This window comes from Dermacentor silvarum, chromosome 9 (genome assembly GCF_013339745.2).
Source record: "Dermacentor silvarum isolate Dsil-2018 chromosome 9, BIME_Dsil_1.4, whole genome shotgun sequence".
Taxonomy (NCBI): Eukaryota; Metazoa; Arthropoda; class Arachnida; order Ixodida; family Ixodidae; genus Dermacentor; species Dermacentor silvarum.
Window position 1 is genome coordinate 99,056,879 of NC_051162.1, and position 24,007 is coordinate 99,080,885.

The window sequence follows — 24,007 nt, forward strand, 5'->3', positions numbered from 1 at the left end:
CTTGCTCTAATGGGTTGAACATCGGCTTAGAGTGCTAAGGGAACCAGGTTTCAAACAGGCTGTTGGACATATTTTATTGCGAAACACATTATACGGGAACGTCAACTAGTGTGCTGTATGTTTTTGCAGATTGCTAATTTTCCATCATGAAAAAAGCGGGCCTCCGTAAAGTCACCTCTACGTCTTGACTGCAAGTCATGCTATTATAACAAGAAGTTTATTGTTGCCATTAACTTGCCCAGCGTACTTTATAGAGTACAAAATATTTGAAATCGAAGAAATAAGGCGAAACTCTTGATACTTTCACAATGCAACTACAGTGTGAAAAGGTCCTTCCGTACAGAAAATCTATTAAATGTAGCTGTTAGATTTTTCTTCAGCCCTAATGAGCTAAGCATGTAAGCTTTTTTATGTGTGAATAATACACGCAAAATTGCCGCGCGACTGGTCGCTCGAGGCACTTTGCGAGTTTTCGCGAGCTTTCTCACGCTCGGAAAAGCACTTTTATTTAGCCCGTATTGAGAAATACAAAGTTGTATCGAGAGTTTTTCATGTTGCTCTACAATTTTTTGTTTGACAATTTTATCAAATGATAATGTTTGTGAAGTTGAATAATTAATTAGGAATGAATACATATTTAGGCCAGATGTAAAAAAAAATAATCTGAGTAATAATCTGAACAACATTACCTTGGTTCTGTCTCGTACATGGCATTTGCATATTTTTAAATATTGGTGCATGATTGTTCGGACACCCTGTAGAACACACAAAACCCCCCAAATACGCCTTGGACTCACCAAGTGAACAAAAAGAAGACGGAGTTATTAGGCTTGTGCATAGACGCTCCGTATGTTGTGAGGTTTTCCAATGTGCGACGGCCATCTATCGTTTTGTTAGATTCAAAATACACGGTCAAATTATTATTCTGCAAGGGAAATATAAAACGAAAGATATTTTACTTAATGCTGCAGTAGGGGCTTATTGATTGTGCGATCGAAAATAATGTTACGGGCTAAATCAATCGGGACATAGGAGAAGACATCGACGTCATAAACACTGGACTATACTAAGAAGCAAGCGTATAATTGATGTAAAGCCTCCACTGCGTAGCACATGACACATGAAAGGGTGAATGTTTGAGCTTATTTATACACCCCGACAAGGTTTTATTTTGTAAACATAAGACATTCCTTTAGACAAACGACGTTTTATAAAGTGCTCGCAGGACGCATAACGGCGACTCATGGTGAACATGTGAGTGTCGTTATCGTGCCACTACAAGGCCTTTCCTTTCGTTAATTGCAATTTTAGAGGGGCTTTCACGCTGAGCCCCTCTAAAAAGCGCAATAGATTATATGCCACAATGTCGGGAGTTCCTGTGATTTTCAACAAATTAAACTCACTATATAAAGGGAAGGCATCCTCAAACTAAACCTACAGGTTAGTGACAAGACAACCTAAACACGGTCAGTGCTTATAGCTACTGACTTACAGGAACGCCAACTTCGTTGTAGCTTTCCGCAGCTCCTGCATTCATAGTGCCTCCTACACTGACAAAACACGTGAGGGCCCGTTGATGTTCGTTATTAGTGCCGATGACTGCTCATGCGTCGAAGAAAACACGTTTTAACACGTCTACCATGAGCAGAAGTGCCCATTTCGTGGATGCCAGTGACAACGGTCTCTATGGTCTGCCAAGCAAAAAAGGAAGTTCTAAGTGAAGAATACAAATATCTGTCAAGAATTAAGAAAAGAAATGAAAAAAAAAAAAATGAGCCATGAACAACGCTTACATTGAAATGACGGAGGGAGTTGAACCGACACAACGAGCAGGCATGGACAATCGAATGAATGGGATAATAACAGAAGGCGATGATGACAGCCACAAAAACTGTGCCAAGAACGAATATCAATGAAAAAGTTTTATTTCGGTAAAATTGTTAGAAGAGTAAGAGCGGTTGCCCAGACATCTTCAGCCCTTCGTTTCCTTAAGGACTGGTTTTGTCCTGGCGTTGAAGTTCCGTGAGGTGGCGTCTCGCGACTTCCAAAGCGCGCAGTACCGCCCTCTTTTGGATTTGAGCGTCCGAGCTGGTAAGCGCAGCCTCCCACTCTGCAAAGTATTTGAGTCCTTCCAGACCTGGGCCCTCGGGGCACTCGTATAATATATGTGAAATATCTCCTTTTCAATGAGAGAAAAGCTGGCATGTAGGACAGCATACGTCTGGGTATATGATGGACCATTTATGAGTATATGGGCTGGGTAGTGTGGCTATTTGGAGTTGTCTCCATGTTACCACTTCCTGTTTGTCTAGAGTTTTGCCCAGGGTTGGGTAATATAACCTGTAGTTTTTTTAGTGCATCGTAATCTCGTGGCATGTGATTATGCGGTCCTATGCCGATCTGAGATCCGGGTCGCCCACTGCCCGGCCGATAAATCTCCGGGCTTAGTTGGGGAGCGCCGCACTGAAAGCAGACAACGCTGCAGCAGCACTGCCACTGCACTGCGAACAGTATTGCAACATTTGTAAAAATATGACTATGAGAATGCGCACTACAAACACTCGACGTTAAACAAATAACGCGCGTACTACTAGAGAACAGTGAGAGAAAGCCTCCGTTAACGCCAGAATGGCATACTTAGCTGTTATACTCAAAACAAATTGTCGGATAAAAAAATCTCGCTAATAGTCGAGCATTTTGAAGTACAGAGGCCAACAAGGTCGCAACAAGAGCGATTAAATGAGAACGCGCTGACTATCTTTTCTATTTCCCAAATTTTCAGATATAACCAAACAATGTCAAGCCTGTCGCCACTGTTGACACACCACATAAGAATACTAGGGTCGCCCATGTCCAAATCCCGCCGAGATAAAAGACTAGAAGAAGAATGCGGATGCCACGCACTGTGAGAATTGCGTTAAGTGAAACTTTCTTTGTTTTTGCATTGATTGACACGAATTGACACTGATTTTGACACCAAGTTTTGGAGTTTTCGGCCTAATGAAAGTTGAGAGGGGTGAAATGATGCAATCATATGTAACATTATCGTATGTGCAGCACGCGTGCTTGTCTACTCATTACACAGAAGGCACAGCGAGAGTTGTTTGTTTGCGGCGTTGCTTTAAGCCATTTGTCAAGGCAAGCGACATGGTCTGCACTGTCAACGCCTCTCATGACACATCACCCCGCGACATACTTGTTGATGCACTGGACAACGGCTTGTGCAGTGTAACTTTGATGCTGCGGTGTGGGTAAAATGATGTGGTCGTGGGTAAGGGTGCGTGAACGGAGAAATAATAAATCTACAGATTCCATTTTCTATGCAAAAAGGTGATGACTCACACAACCAGTTCTGGGAGTGGGAATTGGCGTGTCCGATTGGCTGCTTACGAGATTCTCAAACGCTAGCAGGGAGCGGGTTTCGGTTTGCTGGCGTGGACGTTCCTGGTGTGTGGTTTTTAGATGCACCGAAAACACGTCCTACTGAAACCTACATTATTTAATGCTGCTTTGCGTCTCCACGTGTTAGGTCCCTCGTCGGCGGGGACAAACTTGCACGCCATATATTTTTCAGAAAGAGCAAAAACGTGACATGCTGTACCATGATTGTGCGTTTTAGAGCGTAACCATAGTTGGGGCTAGATAGGAAGGTTGGCGAGTTGGTTAGGATTTATCGTACCATCTGTAGCAACTGAGAAGTAAAACGGATAATAGGAACAAAACACGTGTTGTGTTTTTCCTAATTCCGTTCGTGTTGCTTTTGCGCTGTTACAAAACGTAGGATAAATAACCTTTGTTGTCGCCATGTCCATTGGTAGCCAAAGTTGATATTATATGCATCTGTCCCATCCATGCAAACTTGTCTTATGTTTTCTTATGCGGCACATGTTCCTCTGACTAGTTTTTTCGTTTGCGAGCTTCGCGAAGAATGGTAAAGGTGTTATCCATTCTTCTCGTGATTGCATCAGTGACTTGAGTCTGACTGAGCATTACCCAGGTCAGTACATGAGCCTTATTGCTTGTAGGGAGCTACTGATTTGTTTTCATTGATTCATTTGATACAAAAAAGGGATACAAAAAAGGAAGACATCGGTGACTTACGTCTACAATGGTTACTACACCCGGCCACTGCACTAGATAATACTTGTTCCACTTTTGCCTTTGGAGACGCCTTCCTTACAGGTCTTCCCTTGCAAGTTCTTCGTGCTTTCAATGAGCCCCCGACGCAGCGAGCAAGAAAGCAACGGGAAATTCTGCGTGGCGAAAAAGCTTCGTTCAGAAACATTATGCAGATCCGACTTACTGTGGAAATCAAACTTAAGTGAAGCATTTCACAAGAAGCTCGCTATGGCACCGACTCTGCAGTGGCGCGCCTCGACCGGCTCCTTTACTCTCTCGATGACTTCTAGCAGGCGCTCATTGTGGAGCTCGGACATGTAGAGGGTCAGAAAGAACGTGGGCTTGCCTAGCTGCTCCATCATTGCGATCACGTCCCCCTTCCTCTGCGCCTAGTAGTACCCCAGTAGTATGCCAACATTAAGCTATTGAAGTAAACCTCTGAGGAACGCAGTTGACACGCTTCTGAACGAAGCTGTGGTCTTCCAAGAACTTTTTGTGAGCGTGAGGAGCTTGTTGGTGTGCATGGGGTGAAAAACTTGCTTTTGAATCGCTGCTTGTACAGAGGGAATGACCACTCGGTGTTCCGCAGCCGACATTGCACGGGTAAAGAGTTACTGCAGAGGCTCCCTTTAGGGAGACAGGGTTGCGCGTCTGCAGTGACTGAGCGTGCCGCGGCCGCCGCTATTCGCCAAACGTAGTCACACGCGCAGAAAGAATCGTCCTTCCAGGACAGCTAACTTCAGGGCTGCGCCGCTGACGCTGAAGCTGGCCGCACTGCTAGTTCGCGGTCGGTAGGTGTCGTGCGTCACCTGTTTTAGCGAGACGCTGAGATTGGCCGCATCGGCATTCCGCAGTCTGGTCGACTGGCAGTGAAGCGCGATCGTGCGTGTTCTTGAAACTGCTGCGACCGTTACTGAATTGCTTCGATGTTGCGATCTTTTTAAAGACAAGTCGATGCTTTCCAGCGCCACTGAGAATGGAAAATGACGGGGTGCTGCGTATGAAATTGCTCAAACAGGGGCAGAAATGGCAAAGCATTCTTCTCCATTTCGTGTGAAAGATCGGTCTCCGTCGTCCGTCGCCGTCTTCAGTGGCTGCTGCGTAAGAGATGTGGTAGGTCGACATCGAGAGGAGCAAGAATATGAATTACTCACGAGCGGCATCCAGCTTCCCAAATGTGTAACAAATCTTTTTTTCAGCAAAGATGGACAATTTATATGTGATTATGTTTGCAACTTCCCCATGCCGTTACTTATTATTGCACATGCTAATTAAGCTGCGCGAGCAAAACAATATGCGTCAGCTAGAGCATAAAGAAAATATAAATGGAGAGGTGCCGTGAGACTTTCGTGGATGCAAAACAATCCCTATATAGATGGTTTCATGCTCGCGATAACAGCAGAGAGCGTGCCGCCCCCAAGGAAATTACGGTCACGTGCCTTATCAGTCTGCTATGTCTTAACGCATGGTTGCTTCTTTGCCAGTTACATTTATCAGCTACGTCAGTGGGCAAAACCGGAAGCAGTGCAGGGCCTATGTTTGTAATCAGTGAAAAGATCTATAATGACCGGGCTTGATGCCATGCTGCAGAATTTACTAACCGGGTCCTTACATTGCCTGTGTAACATTGTGGTGACGGTAAAAAACAAGGCAGCGCCAAAACTCAGTCACACATTTGTTACCGATATCAGACGGTCACTCTGGATCGCGATCGTGCCCGATCCGTATCGAAAAAGTGTGCCGTATGACACCCATATCAAAATTCTTGTCGTTTTGATTATTGATGAAATATTAATTACAGTAAATTGTAGCGCTTCTATGATGGGGAACCGGTGCTTGCCCAAGATTTGTTATTTTAAATTTGAGACGATAGTGTTTCTATTGGCAACGGCGTGAAACGAACGACAGCGCACCATCGCCGCTGGCCAGAGCGCCTCCCCTGCATTCAAGAGGAGTTGCTTCCCTAATAGTTTAAATGCGTTTAAGGGCGCAAGGCGACATATCTATGCGCAACTCTGCTAGCTTTGGTAGCACAGATAGTCGCTCCACCTTGGTCTTCTTGCGCGCACCACCTGGATCGGCGCAGATAGTGCGCGAGACTGAGTCGGATGACGGAGTAGGTGAAACATGGTTCGGCACAAAATAATATGAAATAAATATTATCCTATGCATAGCTGCACAACTCCGCCTGCTAATCAAGGAAATGCTTATTTTGAAGTAATGGTATTTATAGGCCATTGTGGCCAGATCAAGTGCTTTGGGAGGCTCTAAACTGTGCAAGCACTGGACGCGGTAGAGCTGTCGTTTACCATAAATATTTACTTTCTCCATAAATTACAAGAAGTTTCTGAATCAAATTGATGAACAGAAAAGAAATGTCAGTTTTTGTCGGCATTCAGATTGACAATTAGGCAACACAGTCAAGCCCTGTGGTTCTCAGAAAACACTTGTTACAGGCCCACACTGCGAGTGGTAACCTCCTGAAGCATGACAGCCATTATGCTGTGCAGTGAAGTTGTTCTACATAAATATGCTGACGGTAGTTCAGGCGCCAAAATAAAAATCACATCTCGTCTAAAATAAAAATGAAGTTGAGATAAAGGCGTAAATGGAGGGCCAACAAATTTGCTTACCTATAACACCTTAGCCACATTGTGAAAATTTAGGCTGAATGTCGACCGATACCAAAATGGTTTTGAGTTTGTCATGTTTTCTTTTTCATGAACATCGTAGTGTTTAGGTGCAAGAGAATTTTCGTGTAAAATATAAGTCCAGGGGAATCACGTCTATTATATACAATAAAAAATTAAATAGTTCTTTTTGTCTGTAGTTAAGAGTCAAGTCGGCCTATTTATGTCAAACCATATACTTTAAGCAACCTTTCTCGCCTAAATTGTTAATAAACACGCTACTTAATGATGACAAGCTTTCTGGCTTCAGCAGGCAAAGTTGGTCCCTATATACATTAAAATAATTGTATAATAATTTTAGCAACCCTGTTTCACGTATTTCAGCAACCTTAAACGCATTCCTCGGGAGAACATACTTCAAGCAAAATTATATGGGAAATTACTCTGAGAAATAGAGTTAGCATACATTAATTTTAATAAGAAAATCGGAGGTAGGCGAATGACACGTCTGGGACATTTTTCGTTGTAATAACCGAATAAAAAAATGCTCCTTCGGCGTTAATCGTAAATTTCCCAACAGAAAATGTAAAAAAAAAGTCCGACTTACCTTAACAGCCTCCTTTACAGTTATATTTATCATTATTGAGCGGTTGTGGAGATATTCTTCAACCTGCCGTACAAAGACACACGAGTTCAGTGTAACATACGGTGGTTATTCCGCTATTTCAGGGATTGAATTTTGTTATACTGAGGCGAAAGCGGAAAGACAGACGAATGTTTATATGTAAGACTTATTTATTGGACTTCTGACTATGATTCCCGCTGACGTTACGTAGCAGTTCAATCTTGTTGCTGGTTTTTTTCTTTACAGAAAGTAGTGAAGGATTCTCAAATGCAATCGAGGCACAAATGCACAAATGCAAGCACAACTTCAATCGGCTGGGACAGTAATAGCTATCTATTTATTTCAATCTAGAAAAAAAATTAAATTTCTGTATAAATGGAAAATTTCTGAAAAGGAGGAGGGGCCGGGCAAATACAGATGCCGCAGATGTAAGATTAAGTGCTTCCGAAGCTATGACGGGTTGTCTCGGCATCATATCACCTGCAGACCCCGCTCCTTTCCCTCTTGTCATTGACCTATTATACTTAAAGTAGAGCCCCACTCCTTTTTTGTCATACGGCTCAATCCTAGTAATGTCGTCCCCACATTGCATCACCGCGCCTTATGCTCCCTTATTTCTCTCTTCGCTCATTCCGTGGTTACACGCCTCCGCCACATTGCTAGGCTTTGCATCATCACCTCCAATCTCACTCTCCTTTCCCTATCTCACGAACTGAACTTATTTAAGCTAGCTGCGCCGGTAGCATTTCAGTTTATTGTTTTGTAGCGCTAGCTTGCATTACGCCACGTTTTCGACTCTTCGCCGTCGCCGCACTTTGAGCCATGGCCGTACTGTGACGTCACACCACGGCCCTCGATTCTCCAGCAACTCGGCTCGTCGCGGTCGCTGCACGGCCATCGCTCCTACATGCACGCGTCCGCCGTTGCCTGGCAACCGCCACAGCTGGCGCGATTGCCGCGCCCTCTGTGTGACGTCACACCACAGGCCTCATTTCTCCGGCAACTCGCCTCATCGCGGTCGCCGCGCGGCCACCGCTCCTGCCATTGTTAAAGCCCCTTGATGTTAGAAAGTAGCGACACGCTTTGATCTACGCCGCAACGCCCTCGCCGGCGCGGTCAACCTCCTCTTTTTCTCCCCCTCTTTCGCGGAGGCAGCGCATCCGCCACGCTGAATGGTGGCGCTGAGCCGTGCTCCCTCAAGGGCTGCAGAAGATAGCGCCAACCTTTCCCTTTCCCTCAAGAACCACTTATCATCGCTGAATGGCTGCGGCGCTCGAGACTACCCCGTCAGGTGACCCTGACGTCACGAAAACGGCGCGAAACTTGCTTTCGCGCGCCTTTAGTTTCTCCCGCTCGCCATGAGCAGTCCAAGTGGTGGTCGCCCTGCCGCTCCGAACGTGTGTTTCCCAAGTTTTCCATCCTTTCGTAGGAATCTGAGATTCGTTCTCCGTGAAAATGCCTGGCTGCTGCGCGTTTCAATGCAGCAGCAGGAAAGAGAAAGGGCAAGCCTTATTTTATATCCCCCGACGTGAACGGAATGTCGTGCGTCGGAAGCAGTGGCTCCATAACATCGGGAGAAGGGATTTCGCCCCTTCTAAGCACGCCGTTCTTTGCGAGGTGAATGTTGCAGCTTTCCTCATATTTGTGGATGAAGTTGCATGGAGATTTTAATGCTCTTCGCATAACCAGACTCTTCGTTCAGTTTAATACAGAGCACCGATAACTGTGCATATACTTTTTTTTTAAACGTGAGTCGGCTGAAATTTTCGTTGACTCTTCGAGCCGTGACAAAGCCTTTTGTGTTTTCGCGCGTGCGTTAGTTTTCAAATGTATGTAATTTGTGAGTTAATGCCTGTAACTCATATTTTGTAGTTGTGTGCGTGTGTGTGCGCGTGTTTGTGTATGTGCGTGCGTGTATGTGTGTGCGCGCGTGTGTGTGTGCGTGTGATCCTTGCGCCTGATACTTGTGAAGTCAAGGAACTATTTTACTCTTATTGCGTGCTTATTGTATCTTTGCAGAGTTTCAATACTGCGAGCATTTTTTTCTTTATGTACTTTATGTTGCGAATGCGTGAACCGCAATATATAGGTAGATAAGTGGTATTATGTATTATTCGCGCATGCTCATTAAGTACAAGCCACGCGCTTCTGATAATCTCCCTCAGTTCTGATAAACTTGACATCTTGAAGTCTGTAAGTTAATTATCAAGTGCCAGTCTTAGCAGTTTCCGTGTAAGCAATCAGCCCCCCCCCCCCTTTTTTTTTGAGAGAGAGACTTAGGTTACTCCCAGAGGTGATGGAATGTAATTTCTCGTCGTTTCATAGTGACGGAATACAGGCGCGTGTGTAAAGTTCTATGTTGGCTGTTTCGCAAACACAGCACGTATTTCGCACAGTGGCATTGGTACAAAGGAGTTTGGCCCACTCATTTTGGCGAATTCACTTTAAGTAAACTATCACATTTCTTCTTGGTTACCTTCTCTGAGCCTTTTAAGAGCGAAGATTGTGAACCGAATTCTCGTTTATACTCTGCGCTGCTTATATTGTATGCACCCAATACACCTCCGCGTTACGGACAACCCAAGTGGCGACGTAGAGGTAAACAGCTCAGCCACTGCTTGATACTCATTTTTTCGGAGCGCTTCCGCTTGTATTTATCGAAGCGTCCTAAAAAATATGGCACGACGTTCTATCGGAAACGTACTTTCGTCATGACAGTTTCACAAGGGATAAATTCCCATACAACGCTTCAAAGGGCCGAATAAACAAGCGCGCGCATTGATTCTAATGCGGCTGCAGCGAGCTACTGGAGGGTTCAGCGCCGCGCCGGCCCGGTGAGGGGGAGTAATCCGAGGAGAATTGAGGAGGAAAGCGCGCGCGGGGGGGAGAGTGTCGCTACTTTCTAACATCAAGGGGCTTTAGCCGTTGTACGCTCGCTGTGCCCTCTGTATGACGTCACATCCCGCGCTCCGCAGCTGTGATAACCGGGAGTATAGAAGGGGAGAGCTCGCGTCACCGCAGCCATAGTTGAGGCCGCAGTTTGGATGTTGTCTAGCTGCAAGCGAAGCCTAAAGACAGCCGGGGGTCTGTAGCTATCGCTACTCGACTAGATTTAACCAGAGCTAAACCGCAGCGACTTTTTTTGTTCGAAGTTGCGCTCGTGCTTGCCCTAACAGGATGTAAACTACAGCGGTTTTATCGGTGCTCGGCTTCGGCTGTTCCCTTTCTACGAAGAAGAGCAAGTCTGTACTTGTTTATATTGTATATTTGTTGTATCATGTTATATTTTTGTCAGGCACGGTACACAAGAGATCTCTGTATTTGTTGATTATACTTATTATTTCCATAGAGCACGATTTTATTCCTGAACAATTTTCTAGAGGTATTGAAATAACACCTTTACGTTTGTACAATGCTTACCGTATTTTTGATTCGGTAGTTATGCAATTTTGCTGCAAAAATGCTGGTATTTATGACTTTAGTTTTATCTGGACATCTGTAAAGTCTATTTCTATGGGATACCTTTTGTGTAAAGTTTTGTGGAATAAAGTTGGCTTACCTGGCATCCCCTTTATTTGCTGCATTTAATACAAGCTTCATCTAAGCCCGGCGAAGGTCGTTGCTGCACGCTATCTCTAAAGCGAAATAAGCTAACATTATTACGGCGCTACGGCCGTGTCTACTCTTTCTCTCGTTTCCCTTACGCCCTGTTTCTGAGCGCTTTGCATAGCAAAGTACTAGTCGAGGCTAACAAATTGTCGAATGAAGACATGTAGATATGGCTGTAAACCAATGGCGACCATGACTGATAAGCTCGTAGAGGTGAGCGAAGCTGTCACTGCACGTAAGTACTGCAGTTGACTGCGCCAGTAATCTAATTTTTTCGTTACTCTCAATTCGGACATGCATCACCCTTTCGCCCGCTTCCCATGCGAAATTTTCGTTTTCTTCTTGTGCATACAACTTCATTTGACGCCTTTATACGCACGCAGACTTTCCACGTAAGCGTTCCCTAACTCTAAGCACCGAAACTAGGCTGTGCTGATGCACTTCGACAAATTATGTATGTTTGCATTATCGTGCTGCCCTAGCATTAAGACAACGCCTAAAGGTGGGTAAGTTTCATGCCGTACAGCACCATTGAAGTTGTAGGAGGGACGTGACGGCGGCTGTACGAGCCGTGCCGTCGTCCCTGGTCAGAAAGGCGAAGGCGGCGAGCCGAGCGACGGGGCTGCGACGACCAGCGTGGCTGGCTTTTGGAACGACACTGCGCGTGCCGAGCTTGCGCCTCGAGCACGCGCTGCACTTCTTTTATTTTCTCCTTCGACAGCCGGCGCCAAGGCACCAGCTGAGAGCGCCGAACGAAGCGCCCCGCGCTGCGGCGTCGGTGGGCGCTACAGGGCCCCCCGCCCAGACGGAACGTCGAAATGGCGAGCCAGTTGAGTCCTCATTGAAAAGTGTCCGTGGCCAGTCCGAGTCGTCAACGTGAAGGCATCGGGTCACTGCCACCATTCAGGCGGGCGGCACTGGGAGCTCCACAAGGGTCGAGGGACTCGCTGAACGGACGCTGTTGGGAGGGGCGCGTCCAACCGACGATATAGTGATCGGCCCATGCGTCTTGAAGGAGGAACGGAGAGGCCTTTGAGGCGAATGGTGCGCCGGCGGTACCCGCGCGAGCGTTGTCGGCGGCGTATTACGTGCCGCACCGTTACGTGGCGCGTAGGGTGCGCGCACGACCGATGGAGTTGAAGTGCTGGGCGGACCACGACGCGAGCACAGCAGGTGGACACGGCGCAGCCTGGCGGGGTACATAGCGACGGAATACGTCGCGAGTGAGCCACGAGCTGACCGGGCAAAGGGGGGTCAAGGCCTGCAGGAGCGTCCGGTGGTTCGTTGAGGACGCCTGACGTGGGATGCAGTGAGGGTCGCTGAAGGTCGTGACCCGTGTCCGCGGTGGTGGTAGCCGGCAGAGTCGGAGGCAGTGGGATCGGCGCGGTACCGAGCTCGCGCGCCGCCTCGGAGACCGGCTCAGCAGACCGCGTGGAAGGGTCGGGTGCCGTTGTTGCAGGAGCGATGGCGTTGGAGACAGACCCAATGGCGTGCGGCACGGTAGCCGGCGTTGGGTCGGCGATGTCTCCACTATCGCCTGCCATCGTTGGGCGCCAGAAAGGCGATGACGTGGCCGGTATCGCGGTCGTGTCGATACCCTCGGTGACGCCATGATGCGCGTACGCGCACGAAAGAGATCCCTGGAGAGAGCCGGAGGCCGGGGACTGTGCGGTAGCGCATCGGGTTGTCGCCGAGACGGTATCGGGGCAAGTCGAGGGAGGAAGGCCTGCCTGGTGGTGGCTTCCGGGCACAGGTTGAGATGCGGGTAGCGCTGGCGGTGGGAACGCAGGCAGCGATTCGCGCACCGTGCGGTCAGCCACTGGAAGAGGGTGGTAGACAGCACCGAAGAAGTCGAGCACGCGCTGCCGCAGTTCGTCGTACGGGCGCGGGCCAGGCGATGGAACGCCGAGGTGGAGCTGGAGAGCAAGCGGCAGGACGGCGAGGAGTACCGCGTGCTTGAACTCCTGGATCCAGATGTGGTTAAGCTCCAGAGCCGCCTCAAACTGAGCGAACCATGCGCCGACGTAGCTGGACGAGAACGGCGGCAGTGGTGGGTCGAACTGCGGCTCCGGCCAGTGAGCCATGGCAGCGTGTCGCTCGGTGGAACGCGCGTTCTCCGGTTCACCAATGTAGGAGGGACGTGACAGCGGCTGTACGAGCCGTGCCGTCGTTCCCTACTCAGAAGGGCGAAGGCGGCGAGCCGAGCGACGGGGCTGCGACGACCAGCGCGGCTGGCTTTTGGAATGACACTGCGCGTGCCGAGCTTGCGCCTCGAGCACGCGCTGCGCTTCTTTTATTTTCTCCTTCGACAGCCGGCGCCAAGGCACCAGCTGAGAGCGCCGAACGAAGCGCCCCGCGCTGCGGCGTCGGTGGGCGCTACAAAGTCATATAGTCTCCAAGTGTCTTGTGTAGAAACTGAACGCAAAAAACTACAGCGCGTAGCAGAGGCCCCCCGGTTTCCGCGTGCTTCCCGATTACAGAAAGCCCGCGTGTCCTAGAGTTACTGTATATGCTCCCTACGGGAGCAGAGTTGCGCATAACTTTTCCGCCGCCGCTCGAACCGCTACTCGCCGAGCGCCATCATGTGGCGCAAAATGACGTCAAATGTTCAACTGCGCCGCTGCGAGGCCAACTTTACGGGCGCGACGGCGACTCGACGCGCTTCCGTCGGTGCCATCGTCATTGCAATCAGCGGATCGTCGAGTGGGTGGCGTGCATTTCATTCGGCTGCTCTTGGTTGCAGGTACGTACGGTATTCGATGATATTAAGTAAAGGAGCTTGGTGAAGTGATACGAAACACATCGTAATGACACTTGTAATCCAGTATGACGGGGTGCAGCACACCCAACTGCACAAACCGCACGGCAGGCCGCAAAGCTTTTTACGCGGTGCCGTGCGGACGGGCAGACGTGCGCCGTCGGCTGATATGGTTACTACGTATGGGCCGAGACCGAACGGCTCCCAATAGGACTAGGATATGCGAGGTGAGTTCGCCTTGTTTACGCGTAAAGCAACCTTTATCTCGAGGAACACCCCTGTTAACGGTGAGATGCGTACCCCTGGCATATATGTGCCGCCAGATTTCTGGCGTATATGTGCCGCGCGACACAGACGCGGGACAAAGAATGAACACGTTGGTGTCGCGTTGCGCATCTACGCCAAGAATGTTAACCATGTTAGCTTACTAACTTGCCCAACTCGTTGTGTTGCTTGTATGATTGTTCTGACTATGTGGGTGTAAACAGTCTGTTCGAAACAGTAAAGACTAACAGCTGCAATTTGCTGACTGCAGCCTGTTTTTTCTCTCCTCTGTTTCTCTGTTTAATTTTTTGGTCGGCGTTCTAATTGTCCATGTAACGTTGGTTGATGTACGTGCTAGTGTTCATTGTTTTGTAGTAAGCGAAAACCTCGCTCGCTGCCGCTTATGAGACAACTGTGATAGCTCCAGCGTTTACCGCCCGCAATATCTTCCTTGTTCGATCAGCCTTAGTCGGAATGAGGAATGTAAAATTCTGCCTGTATGTTTAATAAGCACTGTGTTATAGTAAATTGACCTTAATGACCTGCATTCTCATGTTGGGATGGAGGGTCATGCACAGACATGCAGGTGGTTGTCATCTGCACTGCTAGATTGTTCTAGGTATATTTACAAGACTCGCGGGCTTCTGCTAGGTATCAGACAAAGCACGGCTGTTGAATATTGCACATTGGCTTGATACAGTGTCTTCAACTACAGGTTCTTCTGATCTGAGTAGTATGAAGAGATCAAGAAAAATGTGTTGTTATATTAGAGGCGGCAATGTGTGAATAACTGCTTTGCAAGTTTGCCATCTTGTTGTGATTAGTGCAATAAAAATAACCTGTTGTTACTCTTAATAGCTTGTTGCCTTTCCAGTTGCTTGGAATTCTGCCCCCAAGGCTCCACGAACCAGCACTCTTGCCCTGCTGCCAGCAGCCATTGGTCACATTCCCTTGTACGAAATAAATTTGATCTAGAAGCTTCTGCATCTTGAATCCTTTTCTACTTGCAGATGTGCCGCTTCGAAGCAGCTGTTTAGTCTGCGGCATGAATGAATCGTAAAAAATAAGCTTTGCATATAATGTGCGCATATGAACATTCGAATTGCATTTAAATCTACGTGTCTGCCCCACACATCTCGAAAACGTGCTGCTGGTGTGAACGACGGTTAGTAATAAATGACACTCTGTTAACGGCCACTGACGTAACTGAAGGCATGGTAGTTGTCTTGGCGATGATCATTAATCGGCTGGTTTCGGCAGCCAGTATGCGCTCACATAATTGGACACCTTACGTGTGTGAAGTTTTCTTGAAACACCCTTCAAAAGATTTCTTGCCTTCCGGACTCGGAAGCGCTGAGCAAAGTGCCATCTTGCTCAGCGCTTGCGAACAATTTCCGCATGTAGCCCGCGACCAGCAGAAGAAAAAAAGCAAATGAAACACCGCGCAGCATTTGCCTCCTGCACGCGCGAGGAGTGGCTTCACTGCATAGCTGGAACATAATGGCGGACCTACGCGCAACTCTGCTCCCGTAGGGAGCATATACAGTAACTCTAGCGTGTCCGGCATAGCAGCGGCGCGGCGTGGCAGTTCCCCGCAAAAGCCTCATGCGAAAGGCGGCGCTTTAGCCACTGTCCCAGTATTCTAGGTCACTCTAGCCATGGACCTGAGAAGTGCACCAGGATTCGAGACGCACGCCAGGATACTGCGCAGTGACCCGTGGACCAAAGAGAGCGATAGTTGAAATGCATTTGCGCTAGTTCACTGCTTAGCTGCGTGCGCTCCTCAGTAATTGCGAACTGGTTTCTCAGAATTCCTGTCCTTGAATTAAGCAGAAGCCACATACATGGCCGCATGATGCTTTCCGATAGTTCGGGGGTCGGGACTTCAATAAACAGTGATGGAAGCGCAGACGCGAAGGCAAGAGCTTTATCGATGGCACACTCCTGGTGGCTCATCAAGCTTACAAGACGTCGTCACAACACTTTGATCATTGAAGAAACTGCAAATAGACCGTAAAACTCAATCGTGGTGAAGAGCGCTATCGCGACGGCCTGCCCATTCCCACGTTAGAGAACTACGCAATTAAGTCGGTCGCTACTCGCCATTGTAAAGAATCAGATTGGTGCATTTGGCTATATTAATGAATTAGTAAACACACCAAAAATTAATTTTCTTATTATGGTCTTCATTTGAAAGAGTGCTGTACAAAAGTGATGACTTATGCGGTTTGAGATATTGTGTTGGAAATCGGGTTAATGACGCAAGTTACTGCAGATTCGGCATGAGAAAAAATGCATCAAAACCCGGAGGAAATGAGTACATGCAGCCTTTTATTGAATTCAGTATATCACCTATGGGAATTTTTCTAACTGGAAAGTATTAGAACACGTATTGGAGTGCAAAGTAAAAACGGACCTACCTCTTTAAATAATTTATTGAAGTACTGGTTATCTCCTTCGTTTGACAGCTGATATGTCTCGTCGTAAAATAAATATGCATCCAAGGAAATATTTTCTCCAATCATCGGCATTTTTTCGCTAACTGAAACAAGATTAGAAAAACCACACAACAGTGACCTTCGTTGCTGTTTAGTAGTAAGAAGCTTATGCCCAGGCCCCGTGCATTCTAATGTTCCAGTGACCACAATAAAGAAGTACTTCAACTGGTTGCCGAGCGAAGGGCGTGTCATGGCTATAAGTTCACCACTTAGTGAGAACTAATGATTTTTGTTGTTTTGCTCACGTCACCTAATTTATGACACCACTATCATGAATACGATTTATTATTGCGACAGCAATTTATGTACACTCCAAGCGCATTCCTGCCATCGCCGTCGTCTTCACCGTGAGGGTCCGTAAAAAGTCCAACGGCGATAAACTCGTCGCCGCACATCGTATGCTGTATGTGCGAGGGACGCGCGCTTTCACGGAGAGCGAACGCACGGCGGAGGGCAAACACGACGTGCGAAAGGCCATGGGGGGATGGGAGGGAGGGAGGGAGGGAGGGAGGGAGGGGAGGCGATGTTTAGCTCTGGCACTAAATGCGTATCTTGCGACCGGGCGCAAGGGGAACTGGCGACTTAATCTCCCACGCGAAAGGAGGAAAGTGGAAAGGCAGCGCAGGGGGCAGGGTGCGCGGCTTCTACTTTGCCAAGATTTGCGTACTTGTACTTTGCGCGGCTGAGGGCTGTCGCGCGCACCATATCTTGAAAGCGATCTCCACACGGCTCTCACCTTTGTACGCGCTGTGATTTCGCCGCTCAGTTTCCGATGAAGCGATAGACAACACGAACCCTCGGTCACTGCTCGACCCGCGCATGCTCACGCCAGCGTTCTGACAGTGCTTGTGTGCGGTCATCGAGTGAGATCTATTCATGTTCGCTTGAGCGCACTGAGACCATGCTTGTTAATTGAGTTAGTAAGTGAATGTGTCCAAGTTTAAGCAGCCCATAAAACTACTATCCTTACTTCGTATACTCTACTAGTAAATTTGCTATCGCTATTGATGCTTCGCCTTTCGGGCGAAACTGCGACTTTTTCCTTTTATCTTTACAAAAGTCGCAGTTTCGACTGAAAGGCGAAGCATCGATTGCAATAGAAAATTTGTAGACAGCTATAAAAAGTAAGAAGAGTAGTTTTATCGGCCGTATAAACTGCTAAACATTCACTTATTTATGTGTTTATTTTTTGTTTAGAGAATACTGCAGGCCATCAGGAGGCCCTAGCAGTAGTGGATATAGATACATTCAAGTAATACAACCATACATATAATACGGACGGATCAATGCAATTACGCCAAGTACTATAACAACAACAAATACGAATAAGGTAGAAAGATTGATAACAAAAACAAACTGAAAGAGGGGGCCTTTACACACCTGTAAGCGCTACAACAAAGGACCCAATTGTTAGGTTAGGCTATACAATCAGGCTTGTAAAAGGTACCAAATACTGCACCAAAAACAACGCAACATCCCAACGACAAATGAGCAAATGGTTACGCATATGCATAAGGTAACCAGGTACCAGCGTAAGGTACCAACAAAGCAGAAAAAAAACACACTACGTCCTATGTAACCATTAGCTTAATTATCTCAGTGCTGTGTAACCACGCTGATGGAAGAACGTTCCACTCATTTACCGTGCGTGGGAAAAAATAAAATTTGAACGCATTACTTCCGGCGCTGAAAGGGGAAAGGGACTCAGCGTGGCGATGCCTTGTTTCTCGGGTGAAGAGGGGCGACATGGAATCATCTCGATTGAAAGCTAGTTTCCTGTGCTTCAGCTGAAAAGGAAACATTAATCTCTGAATCCTACGCCGAAGGTGCAATGTTTGAATGCCATGTTGACGCATTAAGGTGGTCGCGGAGTCTGTCTGTCGATACTTTGAATAAATAAACCGGATAGCTTTCCGCTGGATCCTCTCGAGTGCATCGATGTTAAGCTTCGTGTGCGGATCCCAAACAATAGCAGCATATTCAAGCTTCGGTTGAATAAACGACGAATGTGCTAACTGTCTTGCCTCGACCGGTGCTTGTTTTAATTTATGTCTGAGGAAACAGAGTTTGCGGAAGGAGGAAGCGCAAACGTTTGATATGTGTGAATAACTAAAATATTAACTAAATAACTAAGTTACTAACTAAACAACGTTACTAACTAAATAACAAGCATGGTGTCAGGGCGCTCAAGTAATTACACAAGCACATTGCATTCGATGACCGCGGACGCTCGGTGTCAATACGCTGGCGTGTGGAAGCGCGGCGGCCGCAGCGAGCGAAGTAACCTTCGTGCTGTCTATCGCTTCAACGCGAACTGAACGGCGAGAACACAGCACGCACATAGGAAAGTGCCGTCGGCGCACCTAGACTTTGCCCCCAACGCTGATCACTTTCAACACACGGCCCGCACGACTGCGCGCGGCCGCACAATACGCAGTTGCAGCCAGAGTACAACCCTCCCTCCCCTCTCTCCAGTGCCTCGCGCGCGATGGAGGACGGCGCGCTTCCTCCCGTCTTTTCACCCTTCGCGCTTGACATTGAGCCGCGATAGCCTGCTCCCCTCGCACGCTTTCACTCGCACACACAGCACAAGCCGCGTGGCAACGGTGTTATCACCCTTGAACTTTATACGGAACATCTCGGCGACGCCGACCACGACGACTAAAATGCGCCTGGAGTGCCCATATAATTGCTATCTCAATAATAATACTTCCCATTTGTATTCTGAATATCCACATAAAAGGCACTTCAAGTGCAGTTTTTTAAAAGATGACAGACACACAAATAATGTCACACACGCAACTGTTACATTAACTGAACTAACTTGCAAATGTAGCGCTAGAACGTGAAACGCATTTGAACTGCGACTCAGAAATGCAATCTGGAAAATGAAGTGTTTGTGATGCTGACACATAGCAGAGGTCTTTGACATCACTTAAACGTGAATTACTGCCAAAAAACGGTAGTTTTAGAAGGCAGCATATTAGATGAACTAGTCCATACAAAGAAAACGTTTCGGTAATGTATTCGTGTCAGTGGAATTGCTTTGAGAGTAATTTGGGGGTGATTGTTTCCGTGTGTTCGTATTTTTCCTAAAAACGCCAAAGGCAGTTTAATTTCAGCCCAGTTTATGCTTCCAATTTGTAGTTCGGGCAAGGGCGTATGAGAACATGATGCACGGACGTGCTCAACGTAAGACTGCTGAGCGCATGAACATGACGCTACTGGCGTACTTAGTCTTCCTCATTGTGCAGGCTAAAAGAAACGAACATCGCTGGAGTTTTTGCTATCTTCATGCGTATCGAAAAGCTATCGATGAAAGCTGAAGAACACGTTAACAAATATATGCTCATTCGAAGCACATATTGGAATGTATGCGAGAGGAAGCGTCCATAAAGCGGGTAAATAACTTTTTTTAAACTAAACGTGAACTGAACAACTCCCTTTGTTAGAGCGAAAGCTCTACTACACCATGTTTCGCAAGGTTGTTTATCGCGTCTCAATGACATTGAGCCGCTAGAGCGCTAGCCGCTGGATCGCAAATCTGGCAGGTGTGGCGTCACGCCACGTGATCCGCTCCGGAGAGGCGCCGCAGCGGCCCTCGCTCGGAGCCTCGGAGCTACTGTACCACGTTACTAGGCGTGGGTTTAACGGCGGCTTCGCCGGCCCTTGGTCGCTCAGTATCACCATGGATGGCGCGCCGGCTGGGCCGTCGGTGCGTGCACTTCAGCGCAAGCGACAGGCTGAATTCAATCATCCAGTAGATATAACTAGACAGCAGGCTGCGAAATCTCAAGCAAAGGCAAAGTTGTCTGCTGAAACACTGGAGCAAAATGAGGCCAGGCTACCACGTTGTGGAGAAGCTTACCAAAAGCGGAAGCGTGCATTAATGAAACAGTGTGTGCCTAGTCTTTGCAATACCAAGCCATACAGACCTTTCGCTCATGATAACTAGGTTTGCAAGTGTTAAACCTCTTTCTTTTTCGATTCAGTGCAACGTGAAACCGCGTGTCATGTTTATGTATAATGACCACAGAGGTTAGAATTTATTATCACCTTTATGCTCGTGCACCATACCTTACTCGAAGTGGGATGATCACAACACCAAATAAAGCTTTTGAAAATGGTTCTATTGCCTCCCCAGGTGGCCTATCTGAAGTGCTGGTTGTCTTCAGGGAGTTGAGTACATATTTTCTATATAAATAACTTTCTCGGACATAGCTTCCTGATAAATAATGTGCAAAACCAGCAGGATCATTGCAGGAAGCTTGAATAAATGAGATCTCTCCACATATCTTCAGTGCACCGCTTCCCTCTTTCGAGTGTTTTGTGACCTTGAACAATCAAGCAAGAAATTGAAATACACATTCGCCATGATGCTCAGAACGTTTGTCCTTTGGTAATTTAATTCTTACCTCTTATCATACGAATTGCCGGAGCACGATTGACACGTTTGCTCTTGCAGAAAGCACTGCTCTCGGTTTTAATTTCCCTTCCAAATAAGTAAGTAGCTGGTGCAGAGTATTCGTAACTTCAGGACTGATAATGCGATTTGCATTCTTTCGCAACATCACCAAGTTTTCTGTATATCTGTTTTGATGTCTGTCCTCGGTAACCTTATTCACGCCTACTTAGGCCATGGGGTAGTCCATGGTTTCAGGGGTAGAGCATGGGGCTGCTCTGATGCGGAAAACGGCGCCAAAATGTACCGTTGGACCAATATATGTCACTGGATATGCGCGCGTCTTTAATTAATATCTCTCACGCCAACTTGGGTCACTAGATCTCTACCACTAGCTATGTGCCACTCTTCAATGAAAAGTAAGATTATGGGAACGCGTTCTGCGATGCGTTCTATGCGATGAGAGGTGCCAATTTCCACAATGGCGGCGTTCGTTTAGCAGCACTGGATGACACTGAGGCGGAAACGGGATGAGAGAAAGTCTTGTCACTATGTGATAAGAAACGGCCGGCAAGGGAGCGCAAAAACGCGCCAGGAGAAGACACTTCGTAGCACTTAACCGACAAACCGAGCAAACAGCGACGCCGACCATGCAGCAGACGTCTACCACTCCTACCGTGGGAAGGTCTGAAAGTGGTTATCCGCCCACATCAGTACTTACCCCTTAAGTTCATCAGCAGCCAAGGGCAGGCCTGGGCCGACGTGGATGCATGCCAAAACAATATACGAAGCGACAATTATATCCTACGTATCAAACCAGGATTGACCATCGCCGTTGTGTCGACACCGGAGAAAGGGGACGCACAGATGATGCAGAACATAAAAATTATGAACATTAATGGGCGACCCCATACTGTTAATGCGTACGTGACGACTGGAGAAGGGACAGTACGAGGCGTAGTATACGGAATCGAACCTGACACGTCTCCCGCAGTGTTCAAAACTCCGGATCCATACTCAAGGAGTGGATGTAGTGGAAGCCCGAATGCTCGGCGACTCCCAAGGTAGAGTGATTACTTTCTTCGGAAACGTAATACCGAGATACGTATCTACGGGGAAGAGAAGGCCTGCCATCCGTACCGTAACGCAAATCAGGTGTGCAAAACCTGAAGCAGCTTAGGCCACCGAACGGATGTGTGTCCACAACTAAACTTGTCTGTGTGCCGCGTGTGCGGGTTACAGGACCCAACGGAAAGACACGAGTGCAGCCCGAAATGCGCTTCTTGTGGGGAGGATCACCCCACGCGTGACCGCAGCTGCTGAAGATGACTTAAACCTGTGCGACTTTTAATGAAGACTCCGCTAGACAAACGAACACCACGGTGGTTTGCCAGCGAGGACGAGGACTCCGAACTAGAGGCCTACCCAGGACTCTGGTCTGAACAACTAAGCAGCTGTTCCCGCTCGAAGTCGAGGGAGTGGACCTGGTCCGGGCAACCTGGAGTGCAACCACGACCAAGGTCCCAGTCGCGACCTGGAAACCAACAGCAGCAACATCCCATCCAGATAGAAGACAGCGCCAATGCCGGAAAAGGCCCGCTGGCACAGAGCAAGTCACAACATAATCAGGTGAGCTGGGCACAAGTCGCGTCTCACACTGCAAAACCAAACTCTTCCAAAAAGACGCCGACACCCATTAAAAAAACCCCGAATATCGTAAAATAGTGCAGGAGAACCATGCCCTCAAGAGTAGCTTGGCGGAACTAAGAGCCGAGTTTGAGCCATTTCGTAGATCGGTCGCTCACAACAATACAAATGCACGCACATAAGCTGACACAAGCAGAAAGGTGATCACAGCGACAGTGCGGACACTGGCTGAAACTAGCTCGCCGACGACGACGACCAGGTAGCCCAAAATGTACAGAGGCTATTCGCTGAGTTTCACACGCTCAAACGACATGTCGATGACTCTATTGATCGGATCGCGCGCGACTCCGCAAGCACACGAGCGTAAGCCCGGGAACGCCGACGCGGGGACCAAAGGGTATGGATGCGACTGACAGCGATAGTGCCATCCATGGCTAAAGTAGGAACACGTGTCGCAGAAAGTCTTGAGGTGTGGCAGTGGAACTGCTGCACGCTTCGTACTAAACACGCTAATTTCATACAATACATGAAGTCGGTGCCTATTCCTGAGGATATCATTTATTTGCAAGAAATAGGACAGCACAAGAAAAGGGTATGACTTGTACACCCATCCTGATTACCCCCAGGTCGCCAATTTCGCCAAAAAAGGGTATCGCGCTAAGTGTAGAATACATCCATGGGGAGATTATACAGCATCAAATAATCACGATATGACCACATAAGCGCGGTAAGCCGAAAACAGTGATTGTAAACACATACAGACCTTCCAGAGACATATTGGCGGTCGTTGAGGATGTGGTTTCCGCAGCGATGCGTTTAATGTCTACGCGGGACAGAGTCTTGGCTTTAGGGGACTTCAATGCGCAACACTCCGAATGGGGAAACGCGGCAGACTCTCCGAAAGGAAAACTTTTGCTGCATTTGACGGAGAGGTATAATTTAACCCTGTTAACTCGTCTTGATGAACCCACCAGAGTGGGTAACAGCGTCTCGAAAGATACCTCGCCGGACTTAAACTCTACGAACCAAGCGGATGAGATAACGTGGACGAACCTAGGTGGCAACCTTGGAAGTGACCACTATATCCCCAGCCTTTCGGTAAACTCGTCGCGTATAAGACGCAAGGTTGCTCAGGCCATACTAACAGATTGAACAAAATATCGCGATCGCCAGGGCAGCACAGGTCCGATAACGAACGTCGGAAACTGGGCGAAGCAGCTTCTCAATACGCTGGCCGGGGGTGACGAAGGTTGTAGACAGAACGCGAGACGCTCCGGTAGTGGACAGGCACCTGCTACATTTATGGGAGGCCCGCCGTAGCCTCACCAAGAGATGGAAAAGGCAAAGGTTAAACAGGAAGCTTAAAATCCGCGCTGCTCAGTTAGCTCAGGAGGTGAACATGTACACGCCGGAATTATGCAACGGTAACTGGCGCCAGCTCTGCGATTCCTTTAG

General features: G+C 47.9%; 1 protein-coding gene across 1 annotated transcript in view; it reads right to left on the minus strand.

Moving 5' to 3' along the window:
- Positions 1-24,007, minus strand: part of LOC119463428 (uncharacterized) — a 52,168-nt gene that overhangs the window by 15,403 nt on the left and 12,758 nt on the right. Inside the window, exons 2-4 of the mRNA XM_049656014.1 lie at positions 16,426-16,547; positions 7,357-7,419; positions 798-925 (exon numbers count right to left, since the gene is read on the minus strand). Coding sequence (XP_049511971.1) covers positions 798-925; positions 7,357-7,419; positions 16,426-16,547 — 313 coding nt within the window. The remainder of the gene's footprint in view (positions 1-797; positions 926-7,356; positions 7,420-16,425; positions 16,548-24,007) is intronic.